Raw genomic sequence first — 25,782 nt, 5'->3', positions numbered from 1 at the left:
AGGACAGAAACAAGACACAACATGACAATACATGACAGTAAATTGAGAGGGGTGTATCTTGGCTATAAAAGTTCTTTGTACTTTTCTGTTGTGACATTTCGATGGTTCATTAGAGATGGCGCATCATTGAAAGTCAAAGGCTATTGCAAAGCTCTTATTATTAAAGATGTAGTTTAAGTATAACTCTGACTGGTGTGTGAAGTTTAACTCTCCTCATTTGTTAAAGCAGAAATATGCCACCACAAAACCCAAAGTATCTAACGTTAGCTATGTGACTTGTAAAATTGTTTCACGTTCTTCCGATCCTCGACTTCGGCGACGTCATCTACAAAATTGCTTCCAACACTCTACTCAGCAAACTGGATGCAGTTTATCACAGTGCCATCCGTTTTGTCACTAAAGCACCTTATACCACCCACCACTGCGACTTGTATGCTCTAGTCGGCTGGCCCTCGCTACATATTCGTCGCCAGACCCACTGGCTCCAGGTCATCTACAAGTCCATGCTAGGTAAAGCTCCGCCTTATCTCAGTTCACTGGTTACGATGGCAACACCCATCCGTAGCACGCGCTCCAGCAGGTGTATCTCACTGATCATCCCTAAAGCCAACACCTCATTTGGCCGCCTTTCGTTCCAGTTCTCTGCTGCCTGTGACTGGAACGAATTGCAAAAATCGCTGAAGTTGGAGACTTTTATCTCCCTCACCAACTTCAAACATCTGCTATCTGAGCAGCTAACCGATCGCTGCAGCTGTACATAGTCTATTGGTAAATAGCCCACCCATTTTCACCTACCTCATCCCCATACTGTTTTTATTTATTTATTTTTATTTTTCTGCTCTTTTGCACACCAATATCTCTACCTGTACATAACCATCTGATCATTTATCACTCCAGTGTTAATCTGCATAATTGTAATTATTTGCCTACCTCATGCCTTTTGCACACAATGTATATATAGACTCCCCTTTTTTTCTACTGTGTTATTGACTTGTTAATTGTTTACTCCATGTGTAACTCTGTGTTGTCTGTTCACACTGCTATGCCTTATCTTGGCCAGGTCGCAGTTGCAAATGAGAACTTGTTCTCAACTAGCCTACCTGGTTAAATAAAGGTGAAATAAAAAAAATAAATAAAAAAAAACTCAGTTTGACACAACACATCAAACCTTTACCAAACGTGATAATACGTTAACGGATGTTACCTAGCATGGTATAACATGTTGTTTTGATATTAGGAAGTTTAAACCGGCTATTACATACCTGTAGTAATAAATAGAAACCAACACAAAGGTTATTGACATCACAGTTCTGTCTCTTTCTTTATTCTGAAGAATGGTGCGTGTCTGCCTGGAACTTACTGTTCTTCCACTACCACAGTGCACCCACAGATAGAACAATGAGACATATTTCACTGGATGTAGGAATGTTAAGCATCTGCTTAGCGTTTCCACTCACCAACAAATATGGTAGTGAGAGGAAGCCCAGTGGCTGGCAGTGAGAGAAGATGGATTTTGGTCGACATTCTGCAAATGTTCTAATCGATGAAACATCTGATCTTAAGGGAAAAAGACACTTTTATGGCTGTATCACTTAGTTTCCTGCCTGGCAGTTAAGATACAACATTTGTTCAGATGTGTAGGAGGAGACTCAGCCTAGGAGAAAGGGTTAAATATCAGTGCTTGTGTGAACTATGTCTTTGTCTAATGCAGCTGTATTGATCCTCTGGGAAGAATAAACTTGGTTTGAGCTGTCATAGAGTCCGTAAAGTTTTTACTCTGAGAATTAGAACCTAACAATACTAAGTAACAAAATGGTCCATACATATATAGCGTTAACATAGTATATATATACACCATGATACCTTAATAAACCAAGAAAGTATCAAAGATCAGAAATGAACAGCCTGTGGAGAAAAAGCGATACCATTGAATAATGTGCTACGTTACCCAGAGGCCCTTTGCACATGATGTTAGGCTTGCATGTGAGTGTCAATCATTTTAGTCCAAGGATATGATCGAAAGGCCTCAATCATCTTAAAATGGAAGACATTTGGAACCACCAATCATTTTTCTAGAGCTGCCCGTCCGGCCAAACTGAGATCGGGGGAGAAGGGCCTTGGTCAGGGAGGTGACTAATCAGGATTGAGTGGAAAGATGAAAGGAGCAAAATACAGAGAGATCCTTGATGAAAACCTGGTCCAGGGTGCTCAGGAACTCTGACTGTGGCGAAGGTTCACCTTCCAACAGGACAACAACCCGAAATACACAGCCAAAACAACGCAGAAGTGGCTTCGGGACAAGTCTCAATGTCCTTGAGTGGTTCAGCCAGAGCCCAGACTTGAACATCTCTGGAGAGACCAGAAAATAGCTGTGCGGCAACACTCCCAGTCTAACCTGACAGAGCTTGAGAGGATCTGCAGAGAATAAATGGGAGAAACTCCCAAAATACAGGTGTGCCAAGCTTGTAGCGTCATACCCAAGAAGACTTGAGTCTAATCTCTGCCAAAAGGTGATGAACAAAGTACTGAGTAAACGGTCTGAATATTTATGTAAATGTATTTTAACATTGAGAAAAAAAAGTTTTATAATTTTGTTAATTTCTAAAAACCTGTGTTTGCTTTGTCATTATGGGGTAGTGTGTAGATTGAGGGGAAAAACAAATCTATTTTATAATAAGGCTGTAACATAACAAAATGTGGAAAAAGTCAAGGGGTCTGAATAATTTTCCAAATCACTGTATGCTGAATCCTTTCAGCAAGGTTGCTTCCCCTCCTCTCTAAAGGAGTGTTTTATTCTCATTCTGAAGCCTGATAAATCCAACAAAATGTGAAAGTTAGACCGATTTCTCTTCTGAAATCCGACTCAAGAATTTGTGCTAAAGCCTTAGCCAGGAGATTGGACAGAGTTCTCCCACATCTAATACACAAAGAACAAAATGGCTTCGTGAAAAACCATCAAGGTTTTCACAATGTGAGGAGAGTACTAAACATAGTGGACCCTTCACATGTGCACTGATACTGCCATACTCTCACTTGATGCAGAGAAGGCATTCCATAGAGTTGAGTGGTCTTATTTCAAGTGCTTAAGAGATTTGGGAACTACTTCTGTAAATTGATTAAGATATGATATATAGACCCCACTGCAGAAGTTGCAACTAACAACTTGTTTTCACAATTTTTCAGCATTTTAGGGGGATGAGACAAGGATGTTCGGCCAGTCCAGGGCTCTTTCTTTTAGCTATAGAATCCTTTGCCATTGCAGTAAGGGCCCAAACGTCAATTAGTGGAATTAAAACATCAGATTTTGAACATTGAGTGGACCTGTATGCTGATGATACCCTCTTATTCCTAACAGATCTAAAGAACTCTTCCCTCTCCAATTGTTTTATTTAACCAGGAAAAGCCTATGCGCAGACAGACGCTCCTGACCTTCAGTGGTCACCAGCGCTGGCGTAGCAGGCCTTGCGCGCAAACAGACACTCCTGACCTTCAGTGGTCACCAGCGCTGGCGTAGCAGGCCTTGCGCGCAGACAGACGCTCCTAACCTTCAGTGGTCACCAGCGCTGGCGTAGCAGGCCTTGCGCGCAGACAGACACTCCTGACCTTCAGTGGTCACCAGCGCTGGCGTAGCAGGCCTTGCGCGCAGACAGACGCTCCTGACCTTCAGTGGTCACCAGCGCTGGCGTAGCAGGCCTTGCGCGCAGACAGACACTCCTAACCTTCAGTGGTCACCAGCGCTGGCGTAGCAGGCCTTGCGCGCAGACAGACGCTCCTAACCTTCAGTGGTCACCAGCGCTGGCGTAGCAGGCCTTGCACGCAGACAGACGCTCCTGACCTTCAGTGGTAACCAGCGCTGGCGTAGCAGGCCTTGCACGCAGACAGACACTCCTGACCTTCAGTGGTCACCAGCGCTGGCGTAGCAGGCCTTGCGCGCAGACAGACGCTCCTAACCTTCAGTGGTCACCAGCGCTGGCTTAGCAGGCCTTGCGCGCAGACAGACGCTCCTAATCTTCAGTGGTCACCAGCGCTGGCGTAGCAGGCCTTGCGCGCAGACAGACGCTCATGACCTTCAGTGGTCACCAGCGCTGGCGTAGCAGGCCTTGCACGCAGACAGACGCTCCTGACCTTCAGTGGTCACCAGCGCTGGCGTAGCAGGCCTTGCACGCAGACAGACGCTCCTGACCTTCAGTGGTCACCAGCGCTGGCGTAGCAGGCCTTGCACGCAGACAGACGCTCCTGACCTTCAGTGGTCACCAGCGCTGGCGTAGCAGGCCTTGCGCGCAGACAGACGCTCCTAACCTTCAGTGGTCACCAGCGCTGGCGTAGCAGGCCTTGCACGCAGACAGACGCTCCTAACCTTCAGTGGTCACCAGCGCTGGCGTAGCAGGCCTTGCGCGCAGACAGACGCTCCTAACCTTCAGTGGTCACCAGCGCTGGCGTAGCAGGCCTTGCGCGCAGACAGACGCTCCTAACCTTCAGTGGTCACCAGCGCTGGCGTAGCAGGCCTTCAGTGGTCACCAGCGCTGGCGTAGCAGGCCTTGCGCGCAGACAGACACTCCTGACCTTCAGTGGTCACCAGCGCTGGCGTAGCAGGCCTTGCGCGCAGACAGACGCTCCTGACCTTCAGTGGTCACCAGCGCTGGCGTAGCAGGCCTCGCACGCAGACAGACGCTCCTGACCTTCAGTGGTCACCAGCGCTGGCGTAGCAGGCCTTGCGCGCAGACAGACGCTCCTGACCTTCAGTGGTCACCAGCGCTGGCGTAGCAGGCCTTGCGCGCAGACAGACGCTCCTAATCTTCAGTGGTCACCAGCGCTGGCGTAGCAGGCCTTGCGCGCAGACAGACGCTCCTGACCTTCAGTGGTCACCAGCGCTGGCGTAGCAGGCCTTGCGCGCAGACAGACGCTCCTAACCTTCAGTGGTCACCAGCGCTGGCGTAGTAGGCCTTGCGCGCAGACAGACACTCCTGACCTTCAGTGGTCACCAGCGCTGGCGTAGCAGGCCTTGCGCGCAGACAGACGCTCCTGACCTTCAGTGGTCACCAGCGCTGGCGTAGCAGGCCTCGCGCGCAGACAGACGCTCCAACCTTCAGTGGTCACCAGCGCTGGCGTAGCAGGCCTTGCGCGCAGACAGACGCTCCTGACCTTCAGTGGTCACCAGCGCTGGCGTAGCAGGCCTTGCGCGTAGACAGACGCTCCTAATCTTCAGTGGTCACCAGCGCTGGCGTAGCAGGCCTTCAGTGGTCACCAGCGCTGGCGTAGCAGGCCTTGCGCGCAGACAGACGCTCCTGACCTTCAGTGGTCACCAGCGCTGGCGTAGCAGGCCTTGCGCGCAGACAGACGCTCCAACCTTCAGTGGTCACCAGCGCTGGCGTAGCAGGCCTCGCGCGCAGACAGACGCTCCTGACCTTCAGTGGTCACCAGCGCTGGCGTAGCAGGCCTTCAGTGGTCACCAGCGCTGGCGTAGCAGGCCTTCAGTGGTCACCAGCGCTGGCGTAGCAGGCCTTCAGTGGTCACCAGCGCTGGCGTAGCAGGCCTTCAGTGGTCACCAGCGCTGGCGTAGCAGGCCTCGCGCGCAGACAGACGCTCCAACCTTCAGTGGTCACCAGCGCTGGCGTAGCAGGCCTTGCGCGCAGACAGACGCTCCTGACCTTCAGTGGTCACCAGCGCTGGCGTAGCAGGCCTCGCGCGCAGACAGACGCTCCTAATCTTCAGTGGTCACCAGCGCTGGCGTAGCAGGCCTCGCGCGCAGACAGACGCTCCTAATCTTCAGTGGTCACCAGCGCTGGCGTAGCAGGCCTTCAGTGGTCACCAGCGCTGGCGTAGCAGGCCTTCAGTGGTCACCAGCGCTGGCGTAGCAGGCCTTCAGTGGTCACCAGCGCTGGCGTAGCAGGCCTTCAGTGGTCACCAGCGCTGGCGTAGCAGGCCTTCAGTGGTCACCAGCGCTGGCGTAGCAGGCCTTGCGCGCAGACAGACGCTCCTGACCTTCAGTGGTCACCAGCGCTGGCGTAGCAGGCCTCGCGTGCAGACAGACACTCCTAACCTTCAGTGGTCACCAGCGCTGGCGTAGCAGGCCTTGCGCGCAGACAGACACTCCTAACCTTCAGTGGTCACCAGCGCTGGCGTAGCAGGCCTTCAGTGGTCACCAGCGCTGGCGTAGCAGGCCTTCAGTGGTCACCAGCGCTGGCGTAGCAGGCCTTCAGTGGTCACCAGCGCTGGCGTAGCAGGCCTTCAGTGGTCACCAGCGCTGGCGTAGCAGGCCTCGCGCGCAGACAGACGCTCCTGACTCGGTAAGTTCCAACTCCAGAAAGGTGTCGGAAAATAAAGGTTAAATAAAATAAAAACAACTCTGCTCCCTTTAAGACACTAAAGAAGAACACTATTAATCCCTTTGTTAAAAACACCAACTACATGCCACAAAGTACAGCAACATCTGGGTGAATCCCCGGTATTATCCAGTTTTACACCCATTTGGTGTGATGACAATTTCACACCTGGTTAAACTGACTAGGGGTTTAATAATGGCCAAGAAAAGGTATTGTTAAAGTAATGGACTGGTTTAAAGAATTGACAACGACAGGTATTGTTAAAGTAATGGACTGGTTTAAAGAATTGACAACGACAGGTATTGTTAAAGTAATGGACTGGTTTAAAGAATTGACAACGACAGGTATTGTTAAAGTAATGGACTGGTTTAAAGAATTGACAACGACAGGTATTGTTAAAGTAATGGACTGGTTTAAAGAATTGACAACGACAGGTATTGTTAAAGTAACGGACTGGTTTAAAGAATTGACAATGACAGGTATTGTTGGGGCGGCAGGTAGCCTAGTGGTTAGAGCGTTGCAAGATCGAATCCCCAAGCTGACAAGGTAAAAAAATATCTGTTGTTCTGCCCCTGAACAAGGCCATCATTGAAAATAAGAATTTGTTCTTAAAACTGACTTGTCTGACTTGCCTAGTTAAATAAAAGGTTTTAAAAAATTTTTTTTTAAATAATAATAATTTTAAAAAAAGTTATGGACTGGTTTAAAGAACAATAAATAAAAAAAAAGAGGGTCTCATGTCGTTTGAAGAACTAAAGGGAAGATTTAACGTGAAGCTTTTCCAGTCTAAAACAATCAGCCCTACAACCTCCTTTGACCACATTAGAAACGCTCTCTGTTAATGTGTGTTATGAGAGAGGTCACATGGCATCATTACATGGGAAAATATCACCCTTTTGTTAAGCTCCACAAATTTGACCCGTGTTAAATGTAACACGCATTTACACACCTTGTATCATTGCCTGGAGGAATGTGCTGATATTCAAACATTTGACCTCAGTACTACACTACATCTCTGAGATGACCTCAGTACTACACTACATCTCTGAGATGACCTCAACCCCATTACCACTAATCCCTAAACTATCCCTCCTAAATCTTTACACAGAGAATCTCTTTACATAGGAGAGAAAATAAAATGGTTGACCTCTGTCTATTACAAGCTAGACGTTCAATTGCTCTCCACTGGAAGTATGCAAGTTCCCTCTCACTTGGTCATTGGTTCAAATAATTAACGTCAAGCCTGGTTTTTGAAAAATGTACTTATATAGTGAAGAAGAAAGCCCCAGAGTTTCATAATATTTGGGATCTGTTTTATGAGTTTTGCAAGCCAGTGATGCTGTAGAAGCCAGTGATGCTGTAGAAGCCAGTGATGCTGTAGAAGCCAGTGATGCTGTAGAAGCCAGTGATACTGTAGAAGCCAGTGATACTGTAGATGCCAGTGATGCTGTAGATGCCAGTGATGCTGTAGATGCCAGTGATGCTGTAGATGCCAGTGATGCTGTAGAAGCCAGTGATGCTGTAGAAGCCAGTGATGCTGTAGAAGCCAGTGATGCTGTAGAAGCCAGTGATGCTGTAGAAGCCAGTGATACTGTAGAAGCCAGTGATACTGTAGATGCCAGTGATGCTGTAGAAGCCAGTGATGCTGTAGAAGCCAGTGATGCTGTAGAAGCCAGTGATGCTGTAGAAGCCAGTGATGCTGTAGAAGCCAGTGATGCTGTAGATGCCAGTGATGCTGTAGAAGCCAGTGATGCTGTAGAAGCCAGTGATGCTGTAGAAGCCAGTGATGCTGTAGAAGCCAGTGATGCTGTAGAAGCCAGTGATACTGTAGAAGCCAGTGATGCTGTAGAAGCCAGTGATACTGTAGAAGCCAGTGATACTGGCTTGACGTACAGTACCATTGGAACTGTAAAACTGTGTATTCACTATTTTTTATGTAAATTTTGGCGATAGTCTAAATACAATCTGCATTATCTGCGACTGCACATTATACTTATTTATTTTTATTATTGGAAATGTTTTGGTTCCCTTCCCCAGATCTGTGCCTCAACATAATCATTTCATGGAGCTCTACGGATAATTCTTTCGACCTCATGGATTGGTTTTTGCTCTGACATGCACTGTCAAATGTGGGACCTTATATAAACAGGTGTGTTCCTTTCTAAATCTTGTCCAATCAATTTAATTCACCACAGGTGGAATCTCAAACAAGTTGTAGAAACATCTCAAGGATGATCAATGGAAACAGGATGCACCTGAGTTTAAGGTTGAGTCTCATAGCAATGGGTCTGAATAATTATGTAAATAAGGTGTTTCTGTTTTTAATTTTTAATAAAAGAGCAAACATTTCTCCAAAAAAATGTTTGCTTTGTAATTATGGGTTATTGTGTGCAGATTGATGAGGAACTTTTTATTTAATCAATTTTAGAATAAGGCTGTAACGTAACAAAATGTGGAAAAAGTCAAGGGGTCTGAATACTTTCCGAATGCACTGTATGTATTCACATAAGTAGGTTGTGCAATACAAAAGGGGAATAAAACTATTCTAAAAGTGGGTCAGAGTTGAAAGCTAAAAAGGGGCGTGTCATCCTCCACTCACTATCACAAGGGTTAGTAACTACACAGACTAATTTCATATCATCCTCCACTCACTACCACAAGAGTTAGTAACTACACAGACTAATTTCATATCATCCTCCACTCAGTATCACAGGGGTGAGAAACTACACACTCATTTCATAATAGAACCCTAAAACACTGGCAGTTGGTCTACTTCACCTCTTAGGCTACTCTCTGAGCACTCCAGATAGCTCAGTGAATAAAACAAATGTTGGCAATACTGGTGTCAAACCATGCAAGTCTCAGTAGCATGAAATAACATCTACCTTCTCATTGAAACAGTTCATCATGAAACAGTTATACTGCAACGTTTCATACACAGTGGAAAGTTGGAATGAACACAGACTTAATTAGAAAAAACCTGTGCTTACTAAGAGAAACCGATTTCTCCTCCTCTTCATCTTTAATGTTGACATTCAGCTCCAGTGTTTGACTGCAGTCTTCCAGCTTCACTGATGCCATCTCTGGATCCTGCAGTGCAAACTGGGCTCCACTGTCACAATCAGGACCCTGTGACTGTAGGTTTGGACTCAGTGTGGAAGGAGAGAGGCATGCTGGGTCTGTCCTCACTGTTGATGTTACCAGCCTCAGACTTAATCTGATTTGGCCTGTAGTAATAAAGAGAAACGAACACAAGTTATTGTTTTGACAGTTCTGTCACTTTCTTTATTCTAGTCAATTATGTAATTACAATAGATCAGGTAGCTAAGCATTGACAACAAAACATTAATTCATTCACATTAGACAAAGTACATACTTTAAATTACACAACACAAGTGCACGTAACCATAACATGCCATTTATAAAAAAGAAAACGTCTCCTTTAAGCAGTACTTCAAAGTGTTTTTACTTAGTTACTTTACACCACTGACACTTGTATTTCCCGTTCACACCATAGTAACAATTAGAGATAAATATAGAAACAACTGAATGTGTCTTAATATTAGTACACATGTAGAAACTGATAATCATTATGTTCAGCTTCAAAATAGTGTGACCGTGAAATTGTCTCTCACTCATGCACCTGCACTGCTACCCTATTCAGAGACGCTAACTGCTTTAGTACACCTGCACTGCTACCCCATTCAGAGACGCTAACTGCTTTAGTACACCTGCACTGCTACCCCATTCAGAGACGCTAACTGCTTTAGTACACCTGCACTGCTACCCCATTCAGAGACGCTAACTGCTTTAGTACACCTGCACTGCTACCCCATTCAGAGACGCTAACTGCTTTAGTACACCTGCACTGCTACCCCATTCAGAGACGCTAACTGCTTTAGTACACCTGCACTGCTACCCCATTCAGAGACGCTAACTGCTTTAGTACACCTGCACTGCTACCCCATTCAGAGACGCTAACTGCTTTAGTACACCTGCACTGCTACCCCATTCAGAGACGCTAACTGCTTTAGTACTTATTGACGATAGTATCTTCTGACCAGGGGAGTTTTCTTAAGATCCATGACACTAGTCTTTTTCCACATTTTGTTAAGTGACAGCCTTATTCTAAAATTGATTAAATAGTTTTTCCTGCTCATCAATCTACACACAATAACCCATAATCAAAGCCAAAACAGGTTCAGAAATGTTTGCAGATTTATTACAAATAAAAATATAGAATCACCCACTGCTCTTGTTGGCGGAGAGAACATTTAGCAGTTTTAAAGTTAATTTCAGGCTAACGTTCTGTACCCAAAATCCCTAATTTGTTTAGGAAAAATATTCCCTATCCCTCAACCCTTGCTCTCTTTACGTGACACATGTATGCATGGCTAGAGAACCTTCTGTTATTATTACTCCAGAATGTATGTTATTCCAGAGGACGAGTCGGACGGGATTCTTTTTCCCCCCAAACGGCCCCCTGTAATTCTTTATTTTCCCCCATTATGCACAGCACTTAACTGATTCGATATATTGAATATATATTTTCTTGTGTAAAGCGAGAGCAACACCTGTCAAACGCAGACATTTCTCTCAAAACACAGGGATGTCGATTTGCACCGGACTAGTATTATCAGAGTTTGGATTTTGCCCCAAAACAGTAGGTTATTCTGGTTGGAATTGTTACTCTCCTGCCATGTAAAACTTCCTGCCATGGCAGATTCGAACGGGACAAAAATGAAAGATGTTTTGTGCTCGTGCTCATAATTACATAACCCGACCTCCCCCAGTAAAACGACTCCCGTCCGAATAGGGCACAATAGGGCCTGACATATAGCCAGGGCCGCGATTTACCATTCTGCTCCAAACATTCCACACCCAGCAAAACTAGAACAGTCCCAGTTAGTAAAATGAAGTTGAAAAGACATCTAAAATATGTATTTTCCAGACATTGAATGCAAGGGAAGCCAGCAATCGTTTGTCCTCCCTTAAAATAATAATAATAATAATAGCCAAATCAGCATTGACCTAAACTGACTGGGCTCAGCTGTGATTGGTCCTGGCCCACCAAAAACAAGTGTCAAGAGAAGCCAGTTTGGATTTGCCTTCAGACCAGTCACATCACATCAGAAGCCAAACATAACTGACATCTCAATGTGTTGTTGTCCTCTGGTGGGTAGTTGGTTAACTTAGAAAAGGGACGATTTTAGCCATGGATGGAGATACAGGGATTTAGACTTACGGCCTTACTTAATTCTCCGTACTGGCCAATGATTAGAACATTGATTCTGATCCAACCATACATTGCGCCCGTGGCCTGAGAGGATGAAAGTTCAACATGTAGCTAGATGTAGTATGCTAATATTACCTAGCTGGCCTGGCGCATCGTTTCCCATGAAAGTAAGTTAGACTAATGAGCCAAAACGTTTTGCCAGGTAGCCGAGGACAACAGAAACTAAACGCAGTCATAGACCTTTTAGGCAAAATGAACGAGGAGGATGGCATTGGTGTTTCTCTACAAGTAGTCAGAATATGTTGGAAACATTGTCTTGCTTGACCATGCCGTAGGTAATGTAATTGTTTGTTACACACTATGTTTAATAGACTTCACCCAACAGATGTTGCTCTCCGGTTTTGTAATGAAAACGAATGTGTGGTTGAATTTATTCTGGCATATGAACTAACAGCTTAATGTGCACACACATAGGTTGTTATATGTGTTTGTTTTTTGGGCTTGGCTTCTGCAGTGACTTCCCGTGCTCTGGAAAATGTATTTCTGATTTCAGATTATCAATCCTTACAAAATAGTTTTTCTACATCATCATTAGAAAGTTGTGTAAAAGGCAGTTGTTTTGGAGAAAATCATTGATTTTCGTATAAGATACACATTTGCACGTGTTTTTTTCTTGACTGATTACAATTTGATTGATGTGGTTCTATTGTACGTCATCATTAAACGCAGACAGAGTGCGCACCGCCATTTTACCAACTCGTAAGACTTTTTATTTTTACACAAAGCCAATAACATCTCAAATACATTGATTATATATAAATGTACATTTTGATTCACGTTCAAAAAGAAAAATCTAGCTACGTGACTTGCAAAATCGTTTCACGTTTTTCACTCACTCGGTTTGACACATAAATAACACACACAACCTTCACCAAACGTGGTAATACCTTGACGGATATGTTACCTAGCATGTTATGACGTGGTCTTTCGACATTGGAAAGTTTAAACGTGCTATTACATACCTGTAATAATGGACACAAAGGATACCGTGTTCACAACACAGTTCTAGCGCTTCCTTTATCTGAAGAATGGAGCGCGCTTCCCCGGAACTACTTCTTCCTCTGCTTTGGAGTTTAACGGCGGTTGGAATCGAATATGTAGCATTACCGCCCCCAACTGGACTATAATATAAACACATTGCACTTTAAAATACAACATGGGAAAACGGGAAAAGCAAAAACGTTAAAAAATAAATAAAAAACGAACTCTACAATCATTAAAAACCCACTACCCCATTCCACTACTTTGACCCGATCTGCACCTGCACCATGCTAACGGCCTGGGAGGACGGGACACCACCACCCAATACATCCTGTAACTCTTCTGATGTTAAATACCCAGATACTTCTCTGCAGCTGCCTCAATTATTTTCTGTGACTTACGTTCCACCTCTGAGGTACAGATGAAGCCAACCTTCTACGAAGCCAACCTTAATGAAGCATACAGTATATCACTCAAATCAAATTGTACTTGTCACATGCGCCGAATACAACAGGTGTTCCACCTCTGAGGTACAGATGAAGCCAACCTTCTACGAAGCCAACCTTAATGAAGCATACAGTATATCACTCAAATCAAATTGTACTTGTCACATGCGCCGAATACAACAGGTGTAAACCTTACCGTGAAAGGCATACTTAAAGACCCTTAACCAACAATGCAGTTCAAGAAATAGAGTTAAGAAAATATTTGCTAAATATATATATATATATATTTTAAGTAACACAATAAGATTACATAACTTCTAATGACTACTGAAAAGTCAAAAATGATATATATCTTACAAGGAGGGTTTGAATTTGGACTTTTCAGTAGTCATTAGAAGTTGTGTAATCTTATTGTGTTACTTTTTATGTCCATTAAAATAACATAAAATTGATATAAATACAGTGTAGACATTGTTAATGTTGTAACTAACTATTGTAGCTGGAAACGGCAGATTTTTTATGGAAGTCCGTGCTCCCAAATAGTAGAAATAGTGTGATTCATAAGGTTACATGATTCATTAGCCCCACATGGCTATAAAAATAAATTATGCAATTATATGGCCATTAAATAACACACAACATCATGCCGTATTTAGATAGTGGAATAGGCCTAGTCTAAATCATATTTACTTTCTGTTTTGCAGCTCAGGCGGTTTTTCTAGACAATGCTCTTCTGTGTCTTTATTGTATAATTCTCACACAAGTCATTTGCTGAAGGCCCAAGCCTATATTACGCTATCTACTGGTACAATGCTGTTCTAAAACAAGATCTAGACTTTTATTTTGAAAATGAAACCGGAAGCTGCATTATTGACGAGCTACATTCGGTTTTGCAGATTCCACATTCCAGACAAAAATGTGTATATATAAAAAAGATCTGTAACCGAGTAAAGGGAGACGTAAAGTAAACATTTAAGTGTAAATGTTCATTCATGGTCGTAACATAGTACGTTTATAGATTATTATTTTTTACGGTTACGTTACATGTTTCACGCACGGCTTTTCTTACGACTCAATGTCCCGGAGGAGGAGGAGTCGGTGGCACCAACCCCCTTCTCACGTAATGGGGTAGGGCTATTCCAAGGATCCCGGAACGTACGGACGGTTGCACTGTGGTAGTGGGGAACAGGAAGTTCCGGACAGGCGCGCAACATTCTTCAGAATAAAGAAAGCGTGCAGTCTAGAAGAGAACCATTGTGTCCGTCTCTATTTATTACTACAGGTATGTAATATAATGTTTAAATTTATAATATCGAAAGAACATGTCATGCTAGGTGACAAATCTATTAAGTTATTATCACGTTTGGTTAAGGTTTGATGTGTTATTTTTGTGTCAAACAGAATGAAGAACGTGATAACTACTTGACAAGTTCCATAACTAGAGACTTGGTTTGTCTGAGTGGATGTACATACTTTTGCTTGAACGGGCTTCAGGCAGTGCGGGTGCAGCAGAGAGAGCCAATTTGACGGTTGCAGTACTGTTTTGAAGCTGAAAGTAATTATCCGTTTTCGACATGTGTAGTAATATTCAGACATATTCAGTTGTTTCAATCTTTATAAATGGTAGTATGGTGTGAACGGAAATGCTATTGGTTTTGTATTGTAACAATATATCGAAGGCAAGGTTATTCAGGAAAATAGTACAAACAAGCTGCAACCTGTTTTTGTCAATAATGCATGTACATTCTGTATCTACTATTAAGTGCTTTTAAGTTGCATAGCCTAATTTAAAGCATGTACTTTATGTCTAATGTGAATTAATGTTTTGTTGCCAATGCTTATCTACCTGATCCATTGAAATGAGATCAGTGCTTGACTTTTATTTATTTATTTTTTTACCTTTATTATTTAACTAGGCAAGTCAGTTAAGAACAAATTCTTATTTTCACTGCCTGTTCAGGGGCAGAACGACAGATTTGTACCTTGTCAGCTCGGGGGTTTGAACTTGCAACCTTCCGGTTACTAGTCCAACGCACTAACCACTAGGCTACCCTTGGACAGCAGCTCACTGGAGCTGAGTACCAGCACCTCAAATTTCTACTGCTTGAGCTCATGATCCTCTTATAGAATATTAACTCAAAAGTGTTGTGGAGATCCTGCACCTAAATATAAACAGTACTGGTCCCTATTTCAAGTCAAAACAAGTCAAACACTGACTTGGATAATTTAACAAGAAATATATATTTTTAGAAAATGCCAGAACTTTCAAGACTAACTTTTGTCTGTTTCTCTTTATTACTACTGGCCGACTTGAATAAAGTCTGAGGCCGGTAACATCAAGTGAGGACAAACCCAGCCTTCCTCTCTCCTTCCACACTGAGTCCAAACCTACAGTCACTGGGTCCTGATTGTTACAGTGGAGCCCAGTTTGCACTGCAGGATCCAGAGATGGCATCAGTGAAGCTGGAAGACTGCAGTCAAACACTGGAGCTGAATGTCAACATTAAAGATGAAGAAGAGGAGGAGAAGATGGGGACATCTGTTTCTCATGGTAAGAGCAGGGTCTATCTAAGTTTGTTGTTCGTTCCAACTTCCAACTGTGAATGAAAAGTTGCTGTAGAACTGTTTCAATGAGAAAGTAATGTTATTTCATGCTACTGAGACTTGCATGGTTTGACACCAGTATTGTTCTATGAAATGAGTCTGTCATTATTAACCCTTGTGATAGTGAGTGGATGATGTACAGGGCATTCAGAAAGTATTCAGGTCCCTTGACTTTTTCCATATATGTTACGTTACAGCCTTATTCTAAAATGGATATAAAAAATATATAAATAATCCTCATGACAAAGCGAAAACATTTACTTCCTGTTTCCATTGATCATCCTTGAGATGTTTCTATAACTTGGAGTTCATCTGTGGTAAATTCAATGAATTGGACATGATTTGGAAAGGCAAACACCTGTCTATGTAAGGTCCCACAGTGCATGTCAGTGCAAAAACCAAGCCATGAGGTCGAAGGAATTGTCTGTAGAGCTCTGTGACAGGATTGTGTCGAGGCACAGATCTGGGGAAGGGTACCAAAACATTTCTGCAGCTTTGAAGGTCCCCAAGAACACAGTGTCCTCTCCATCATTCCCTAAAAACTCTTCCAATAGTTGTCTGGCCGGCCTGCCAAACCGAACAAGCTGGGGAGAAGGGCCTTAGTCAGGGAGGTGAGCAAGAACCTGATGGTCACTCTGACAGAGCTCCAGAGTTCCTTTGCGGAGATGGGTGAACCTTCCAGAAGGACAATCATCTCTGCATTACTCCACCAATTAGGCCTTTATGGTAGAGTGGGCAGACGGAAGCCACCCCTGAGTAAAAGGCACGTGAAAGCCCACTTGGAGTTTGCCAAAAGGCATCTAAAGGACTCTGACCATGAGAAACAAGATTCTCTGGTTGGATGAAATCAAGATTGAACTCTTTGGCCTGAATGCCAAGCGTGATGTCTGGGGGAAACCTGGCACTATCCCTACGGGGAAGTATGTTGGTGACACTATCATGCTGTGGGGATGTTTTTCAGCGGCAGAGCCTTGAAGACTTGTCAGGATCGAGGGGAAAGATGAACAGAGAAAAGTACAGAGATCCTCGATGAAAACCTGCTCGAGTGCTCAGGACCTCATACTGGGGCGACGGTTCACGTTCCAACAGGACAATGACCCTAAGCACACAGCTAAGACAACACAGGAGTGGCTTCAGGACAATTCTGAATGTCCTTGAGTGGCCCAACCAGAGACCGGACTTGAACCCGTTCAAACTTCTCTGGATAGACCTGAAAATAGCTGTGCAGCGACGCTCCCATCCAACCTGACAGAGTTTGAGAGGATCTGCAGAGAAAAATGGGAGAATCTCCCCAAATACAGGTGTGCCAAGCTTGTAGCGTCATACCCAAGAAGACTCAAGGCTGTACTCGCTGCCAAAGGTGCTTCAATAAAGTACTGAGTAAAGGGTCTGAATACTTATGTAAATGTGATATTTCAGTTATATATTTGTTAAATTTGCAAACATGAAAAAAAAACTTTTACTTTGTAATTGTGGGGTATTGTTTAATTAGTGTTTAATTGCTATATTGTAATTACTTTGCCACCATGGCCTATTTATTTCCTTAACTTACCTTATTTGCACTCACTGTATATAGACTTTTTGTTTTCTTTTGTTCTACTGTATTATTGACTATGTTTTGTTTATTCCATGTGTAACTCTGTGTTGTATGTGTCGAATTGCTTTGCTTTACCTTGGCCAGGTCGCAGTTGCAAATGAGAACTTGTTCCCAACTAGCCCACCTGGTTAAATAAAGGTGTTCTCAACTAGCCCACCTGGTTAAATAAAGGTGAAATAAAAATAAAATGTGTGTAGGTTGATGAGGGGGAATAAACATTTGAATCATTTTAGAAAAACGTAATGCAACAAAATGTGGAAAAAGTCAAGGGGTCTGAATACACTGTTACCCGGTGTAGACCAGTAGACGACTTAGATAATTGAACATTAAGAAATATAATTTTTAGAGAATAAAGTGCCAGAACTGTCAAGACAATAACTTTGTGTCTGCTTCTCTTTATTACTACATCAACAGTGAGGACAAACCCAGCCTGCCTCTCTCCTTCCACACTGAGTCCAAACCTACAGTCACTGGGTCCTGATTGTGACAGTGGAGCCCAGTTTGCACTGCAGGATCCAGAGATGGCATCAGTGAAGCTGGAAGACTGCAGTCAAACACTGGAGCTGAACGTCAACATTAAAGATGAAGAAGAGGAGGAGAAGATTGGGAAATCTGTTTCTCATGGTAAGCACAAGTTTTAAGTTTGTTGTTCGTCCCAACTTCTCCACTGGGCATGAAAAGTTGCAGTAGAAGGAGTCTGTGTAGTGACTAACCCTTGTGATGGCGGTGAAGGATGAAATGGCTCATCATTTTCACTCCTTTTGTACCTTTTTAGCTTTTGACTCTTACACCCTTTTAGAATAGTTGTAATTCTCTTTTTGTGCTGTACAGCCTACTGATATGGATACATGTCACCAATTACAGTAGGAAGAGGACTGGCCACCCCTTGAGCCTGGTTACTCTACGTTTCTTCCTACATTTCTTCTTCAGAGTTTTTCCTAGCCACTGTGTTTCTACATCTGCATTGCTTACTCTTTGGTGTTTTAGGCTGGATTTCTGAAAAGCACTTTGTGACAACTACTGATGTAAAAAGGGCTTCATCAAATACATTTGATTGACATGTATATCACACCAACTGACTGGTTCTTCTGATGTTGTTCACACAGGACACCATGTTGAGACATTCTCTACATCCAGAGAGCAGCTGGAAGATCGCAGAGCTAAGAGATTTCACCATTGCCCACATTGTGAGAAGATTTTGCCATTTCTATCAAAGCTAAAAATACACCTAAAAATACACACAGGAAATAATCTGAATTCCTGTACTGACTGTGGGAAGAGCTTCACAACATCAACTAAGCTAAAAGTTCATCAGAGAACACACACGAGAGAGAAGCCTTATTCCTGCTCTGACTGTGGGAAGAGTTTCTCCCGATTGGATAATTTAAACACACATGAACGTATACATACAGGAGAGAAGCCTTACGTCTGCTCTGACTGTGGAAAATGCTTTAAAACAACAGCTGAGCTAAAAGTTCACCAGAGAACACACACAGGAGAGAAACCTTACTTATGCTCTAACTGTGGGGCGAGTTTCTCTCGACTGGGCCACTTAAAAATACATGAACGTATGCATACAGGAGAGAAACCTTACCCCTGCTCTAATTGTATAAAATGCTTCACAACATCAACTGAGCTAAATGTTCATCAGAGAACACACACAGGAGAGAAGCCTTACTTCTGCTATGACTGTGGGGCTAGTTTCTCTCGTCTGGGCAACTTAAAACTACATGAACGTGTACATACAGGAGAGAAGCCTTACACCTGCTCTAATTGTTTAAAAGGCTTCACAACATCAACTGATCTAAAAGTTCATCAGAGAACACACACAGGAGAGAAGCCTTACTTATGCTATGACTGTGGGGCGAGGTTCTCTCGACTGGACCACATAAAACTACATGAACGTGTACATACAGGAGAGAAGCCTTACATCTGCTCTGACTGTGGAAAATGTTTTAAAACAACAGCTGAGCTAAAATGTCATCAGAGAACACACACAGGAGAGAAACCTTACTCCTGCTCTGACTGTGGGAAGAGTTTTTCTCAACTGGGCCAGTTAAAAATACATGAACGTAAACATACAGGACAGAAGCCTTACTCCTGCTTTTATTGTGTAAAATGCTTCACAACATCAACTGAGCTAAAAGTTCATCAGAGAACACACACAGGAGAGAAGCCTTACTCCTGCTCTGACTGTAGGAAGAGTTTCTCTCAACCGAGCCACTTAAAAAGACACCAAGGTATACATAAAGGAGAGAAGCCTTCCTACTGCTCTGACGACGGAAAATATTTGAAATCATCAGCGGAGCTAAAAGGTCATCAGAGATCACACACAAGAGAGAAACCTTACGTCTGCTCTTACTGTGGCAAGAGTTTCTCCCGATTGGGAAATGTGAAAATACACCAACGGATACACACTGGAGAGAAGCCTTATCACTGCACTGACTGTGAGAAGAGATTCTCTCAACAGAGCAATTTAAAAAGACACCAAAGTATACATAAAGGAGAGAAGCCTCATCAGTTCTCTCAGACCAGCGAAGATTAGATTCTCCACTTAATTATCATGTCATTAAATAATTGGCAATGTTGAATTGGATCAAATGAAGAAAGCGTAGAGCAATTGAAATCCTATTTTCTCACTGTGAGAGAACTGTGCAGAGGAAGGGAGTGGTTTATAGGATGTTAGCCTCTCTTTACTTTAGTGATCAGTGTGCACCTTGTCAGTTTTGGTGTGTTTTGTTAGCGTCTACTGTAAAGATATTGAGATGATCTTGGATTTGCCCTTAGGGTTGAATATCCTCTGTGAGACATCTCACAATTGAGTCTGATGGTTGACTGGATGGTACTGCTTCCCTCTGCAGTTTTCTGTGGGAATGAGCTGGTAGACAACATGCACTGAGTGTACAAAACATTAAGGACACCTGCTCTTTCCATGACAGACTGACCAGGTGAACCCAGGTGAACGCTATCATCCTTAATGCTGTTTATTTATTATGGATCCCCATTAGCTTTCAGCAGAAAACAAGAAACTGCAGTTGGAGTGGGCTAAGAATTGAAGACTGGACACTGGAGGATTTGAAAATCTTTGCCTGGTCTGATGAATCCCTGTTCCTGCTGTTTCATGCTGATGGTAGGACTAGGGTATGGAAAAAAACATCATTACATGCATTCATGCTGTGTGTCAGCATTGCAGGCTGGTGGTGGTTGTGTGATGGTTTGTTTTCATGGCACACATTGGGCCTGTCATGCCAAATAATGTCCCCCTCTACGTCACAATGGGATTCGATAAACTTAGCTTCCGTTGCTAAACGAATGGTGTGATGACCTAATGATTATAATTTTGGAGATCATTACAGCCTAAATTATGTTCTCTTCATCATCGCTATGCAAACAAGGCTGATTTCCCCAACAATTTCGCTGTTTAAAAGTTTTGTTTAGCTAATCAAATACAAAACATGAATTCGTACTACTTTTTGGTACCTTGTTAACGTTACAACATGAAATACACGTCTTACATGTTGCTACATTTCGGAAATGGCAGTGAGCGCGTGTAATCTGCTTGACACATTAAAGTGACTTACCTTACAGATCACAAAGTCAGGTAATTTCCATTAGTTTAATTTCCATTTCCATTTTATTTGAACTGTTATTTTAACCTAGCCCTTGTGGTTGAATATGAAATATATATATATAATAATATATGTGTGTGTATCTATTGTAGGTCCTAGCATACAACAATGAATAATGTGGAACAAATAAAGACCATTCAAAGGAAGCCTGGCAATATTTAAGATTGTAATACATAAACTCTGATCGTTTTTATTTTCACAGATGATTTTTTTTGTACACACATGGCAGACACACTTAACTCTGGTGTGTGGAATAAAGAGGTGGGTGCTGTGTGGTTGGGAGGTTCTGCCTGTCACTTGTTCTCAATTGGCAGTCTCGGAAGGGGGACTTGAAGAGGGAGACTGCGAAGTCCAGGCACTGCAGTGCTAGTAGTTTTTTAGTTCATCTGTGTATCTCACATATTATATGCCCAGTATGATATGGCGTGCAAACTTTATTAGCAGATAATGACAACATGACAATAACAGTAGCTTTAAATTATGTAATGAGATGGATGGGATGAGTGGGCAGATTGTTGGGAAATCAGAAGTCACTAGATGCAGAATTTCATCTGGAGGGAGAGGTGAGAAAGAGTTAAAAGATGAGGAAGGAGGCAGAATCAAGAGATGCTTGATCAGGTGCTGTGGCTAATTCTTCCTGTCACTTGTCCTCGACAGGCAGCCAGTCTGTCAGGGGTTCAATAACGTGCTTGGTTTAGTTGGAAGCCCTCTCACCACGTCAAGGTACAGGCCGAGAGAAGGATAAAAAAATGTATATTGTTTTATCCAGTTTAATTAAGGCCTTTATCCCCCTACTCTAGCTTTGTAGTGTTTGACCTCATGGGGCTTGGAGATGTGTAGCAATATGGTGATGACTCAACAAATCTAGAACCTCCAGATATACAAACACTAACTAGAAACCAATGTCCAATTCCATACCAACCCCTGGCCTAAAATTTGATTTGGAATTGGACAACAAAGATGAATGGTTAGGAAGAAGGGGTTAAGGAACTGGTCAATTGAACATTTTACTCGCAATGAATACATTTAATATGCAAATGTTTAAATTTACATCCAATTTGAGCAAGTTTCAAATATTTACCAGCAAACAAATGGAAAAATACACAGATATATATTTTGCTTTATACTTACAAAACAACTTACCAACTTCACAGCCGATATCTGCAAGAAAACACATCTGTATACAAATGTAAAACAATATTACAACATGTTATTAAGGATATTTACCATAACATACTTTATACAACAAGATGCAATGTAGTAAAACACCTACTGTCTTGGGGTGGGAAGCCGGCCAAGCAGTGAAAACAAGGGTGGGGAAAACAGATGACGGACGATGGACACGATGGACAGACAAGTTCCCACATTGACGACATGAGACAAACGACATGTTAAAATACTTGCCGCATCTCCTGCATCGGGTTACAGAAGGAAATTTAGAGTTAAGCAAATTCTCTTCCTTTACTGACCTTAATGGGTATTGCCTCCACTCACTTGGTGTCATTATCGTTTGTCGTCAGACACCAGCGGTTGCCATTCCTGGATTTCGTGACTGGATTTCTGGTTGGTGAATACATGCCTGTCCCCAAGGAGGAAGACTGGAGGACCATCGCTGCCGAGATCCTGGAGAGGTGGAATTTCCCCAACTGTCTTGGCTCCATTGACGGGAAACGTGTAGTAATCCAGGCTCCACTGTGCTCAGGTTTGCAATTCTACAACTACAAGGGTACATATTCAGTTGTACTCTTGGCTGTAGTAGATGCCATCTACTGTTTCCATGTTGTCGATGTGGGTGCTTACAGCAAGGGAAGTGATGGCGGGACCCTCCGGGACTCTGCCTTTGGCATGGCACCCTGGAGATTCCACCACCTGCATCACTCCCTGGGGCTGAAGACCTGGGATCTGTTCCCCACGTCTTCGTCAGCGATGAGGCCTTCCCTTTGCGACCCAACCTCATGAGGCCCTACGCTGGACACCAGTTGCCATTGCCAAAGCTTGTAAGGATCTTTAACAAACGATTGTCCAGGGCAAGGTTAGTTGTTGAATGTACCTTTGGGATTCTGGCAGCCCGGTGGAGAATGTATTGGAGAGTGCTTGGTCCCAGCCCCTCAAATGTCGATGCCTGTGTGAAGGCCACATGTGTTCTCCACAACTACCTGCAGAGGTCATTCCAGGAGCCGCTCCAGATGGAGATGGGCACGCCAAATGGTCACCTACCTGATGTCACCAGGGCAGGTGCCAACAACGCCCCCAGACAGGCACTCCAGGTGAGGGAGAAGCTGACCACCTACTTCTCATCGCCAGCAGGTGAAGTCCCATGGCAATATGCCATGGAGTGAAACTGCTCTTTTAAGACCCCCCTACCACAAAGGTTATTTTAAGAACCATCCACCGTTGTCCATAAAGTTGCATTTTTCCCCCAGATTACTTTATGTATCATTGTCTCTCTTCATTTGGAAGCTATATTTAAGTGAAATTTGGGAGTAAAGACCACACCTTAACCCCTTCCCATTAACGTCAGTATTATACACACCTGGCATGGTACATCAGGTGAGCAGGAGCACTAATTAAGGTTATACGACATACAGTTAGTATGATAACAAAGAGAAAGGGTAACCTAGGGTCCATACAAATAGTAGTTTACCACCATGTTCACTCACTGGCCTGACAAAATACAGGTGGAAAAGAGTGTTTTTACTTTCATCTAGAAATAAGCAGATGAAGTCTAAATGAGATATTAATAAACAACTGAAACAACTGACTATGAAAACATTATTTAATTAGTATTCAAGTACAGGAAAGAACATGACAGGTACAGTGGGGCAAAAAAGTATTTAGTCAGCCACCAATTGTGCAAGTTCTCCCACTTAAAAAGATGAGAGAGGCCTGTAATTTTCATCATAGGTACACTTCAACTAAAAAAAGATCCAGAAAATCACATTGTAGGATTTTTTTATTTGCAAATTATGGTGGAAAATAAGTATTTGGTCACCTACAAACAAGCAAGATTTCTGGCTCTCACAGACCTGTAAGAGGTCTTCTTTAAGAGGCTACTCTGTCCTCCACTCGTTACCTGTATTAATGGCACCTGTTTGAACTTGTTATCAGTATAAAAGACACCTGTCCACAACCTCAAACAGTCACACTCCAAAATCCACTATGGCCAAGACCAAAGAGCTGTCAAAGGACACCAGAAACAAAATTGAAGACCTGCACCAGGCTGGGAAGACTGAATCTGCAATAGGTAAGCAGCTTGGTTTGAAGAAATCAACTGTGGGAGCAATTATTAGGAAATGGAAGACATACAAGACCACTGATAATCTCCCTCGATCTGGGGCTCCACGCAAGATCTCACCCTGTGGGGTCAAAATGATCACAAGAACGGTGAGCAAAAATCCAAGAACCACACGGGGGGACCTAGTGAATGACCTGCAGAGAGCTGGTACCAAAGTAACAAAGCCTATCATCAGTAACACACTATGCCACCAGGGACTCAAATCCTGCAGTGCCAGACGTGTCCCCCTGCTTAAGCCAGTACATGTCCAGGCCCATCTGAAGTTTGCTAGAGAGCATTTGGATGATCCAGAAGAAGATTGGGAGAATGTCATATGGTCAGATGAAACCAAAATATAACTTTTTGGTAAAAACTCAACTCGTTGTGTTTGGAGGACAAAGAATGCTGAGTTTCATCCAAAGAACACCATACCTACTGTGAAGCATGGGGGTGGAAACATCATGCTTTGGGGCTGTTTTTCTGCAAAGGGACCAGGATGACAGATCTGTGTAAAGGAAAGAATGAATGGGGCCATGTATCGTGAGATTTTGAGTGAAAACCTCCTTCCATCAGCAAGGGCATTGAAGATGAAACATGGCTGGGTCTTTCAGCATGACAATGATCCCAAACACACCGCCTGGGCAACGAAGGAGTGGCTTCGTAAGAAGCATTTCAAGGTCCTGGAGTGGCCTAGCCAGTCTCCAGATTTCAACCCCATAGAAAATCTTTGGAGGGAGTTGAAAGTCCGTGTTGCCCAGCAAAAGCCCCAAATCATCACTGCTCTAGAGGAGATCTGCATGGAGGAATGGACAAAATACCAGCAACAGTGTGTGAAAACCTTGTGAAGACTTACAGAAAACGTTTGACCTCTGTCATTGCCAACAAGGGGTATATAACAAAGTATTGAGAAACTTTTGTTATTGACCAAATATTTATTTTCCACCATCATTTGCAAATAAATTCATTAAAAATGTGATTTTCTGGATTTTTTTTTCTAATTTTGTCCGTCATAGTTGAAGTGTACCTATGATGACAATTACAGGTCTCTCATCTTTTTAAGTGGGAGAACTTGCACAATTGGTGGCTGACTAAATACTTTTTTGCCCCACTGTATATATTGTATTTTATACCAACTATTGCATCTTGCCTATGCCGCTCGGCCATCGCTCATCCATATATTTATATGGACATATTCTGATTCCATCCTTTTACAGTTGTGTGTATAAGGTAGTTGTTGTGGAATTGATAGATTACTTGTTGCTGTCGGAACTAGAAACACAAGCATTTCGCTACACTTGCATTAACATCTGCTGACCGTGTGTATGTGACCAATAACATTTGATTTAATGTCTCTCACGAGGGCTTTCGTCACAACAGCCGCTGTGGCTCTCCTGCAAGGGAAACCTTCAATCCATTTAGAAAACATGTCAACAATCACCAAATTATTCCCCTCGCAAGGGATCAACTCAATGAAGTCCATCATTAAGTGCTCAAAGGGTCCTTCAGGCCTCGGATGGAACGCGGGGGGATGTTGAAACGTCTATCATTAAGTGCTCAAAGGGTCCTTCAGGCCTCGGATGGAACGCGGGGGGATGTTGAAACGTCCATCATTAAGTGCTCAAAGGGTCCTTC

At 43.3% G+C, this 25,782-nt stretch overlaps 4 protein-coding genes across 30 annotated transcripts in view; 1 reads left to right on the top strand and 3 right to left on the bottom strand.

The window, feature by feature from the left end:
- Positions 1–12,900, bottom strand: part of LOC110495587 (zinc finger protein OZF) — a 110,828-nt gene extending 97,928 nt beyond the window's left edge. The window contains exons 1-2 of one of the 3 annotated variants that reach the window (XM_036951178.1): positions 12,582–12,900; positions 9,314–9,550 (exon numbers count right to left, since the gene is read on the bottom strand). In XM_036951178.1, the coding sequence (XP_036807073.1) occupies positions 9,314–9,404 (91 nt within the window). In that variant the 5' untranslated portion in view covers positions 9,405–9,550; positions 12,582–12,900. The remainder of the gene's footprint in view (positions 1–9,313; positions 9,551–12,581) is intronic. The other 2 variants (XM_036951180.1, XM_036951179.1) reach the window with 2 other exon arrangements.
- The window catches only part of LOC110510710 (zinc finger protein 883-like), a 586,683-nt gene that overhangs the window by 200,349 nt on the left and 360,552 nt on the right, over positions 1–25,782 (bottom strand). The window lies entirely within an intron of this gene.
- Positions 1–25,782, top strand: part of LOC110517120 (gastrula zinc finger protein XlCGF17.1) — a 422,438-nt gene that overhangs the window by 113,167 nt on the left and 283,489 nt on the right. For 3 of the 17 annotated variants that reach the window (XM_036951155.1, XM_036951143.1, XM_036951137.1), the window contains exon 7: positions 17,823–17,871. The exons of 9 other annotated variants lie outside the window; for them this stretch is intronic. In XM_036951155.1, coding sequence (XP_036807050.1) covers positions 17,823–17,871 — 49 coding nt within the window. Of the gene's footprint in view, positions 1–14,120; positions 14,329–14,447; positions 14,602–15,366; positions 15,598–17,661; positions 17,872–18,353; positions 21,965–25,782 lie in introns of those variants that run through there. 5 more of the 17 variants (XM_036951148.1, XM_036951147.1, XM_036951146.1 and 2 more) reach the window with 3 other exon arrangements.
- The window catches only part of LOC110513970 (gastrula zinc finger protein XlCGF17.1-like), a 241,069-nt gene that overhangs the window by 163,708 nt on the left and 51,579 nt on the right, over positions 1–25,782 (bottom strand). The window lies entirely within an intron of this gene.

The sequence above is a fragment of the Oncorhynchus mykiss genome, chromosome 18 (assembly GCF_013265735.2).
Source record: "Oncorhynchus mykiss isolate Arlee chromosome 18, USDA_OmykA_1.1, whole genome shotgun sequence".
In the NCBI taxonomy this organism is placed as follows: domain Eukaryota; kingdom Metazoa; phylum Chordata; class Actinopteri; order Salmoniformes; family Salmonidae; genus Oncorhynchus; species Oncorhynchus mykiss.
This window is presented reverse-complemented; position numbering and strand designations above follow the sequence as displayed.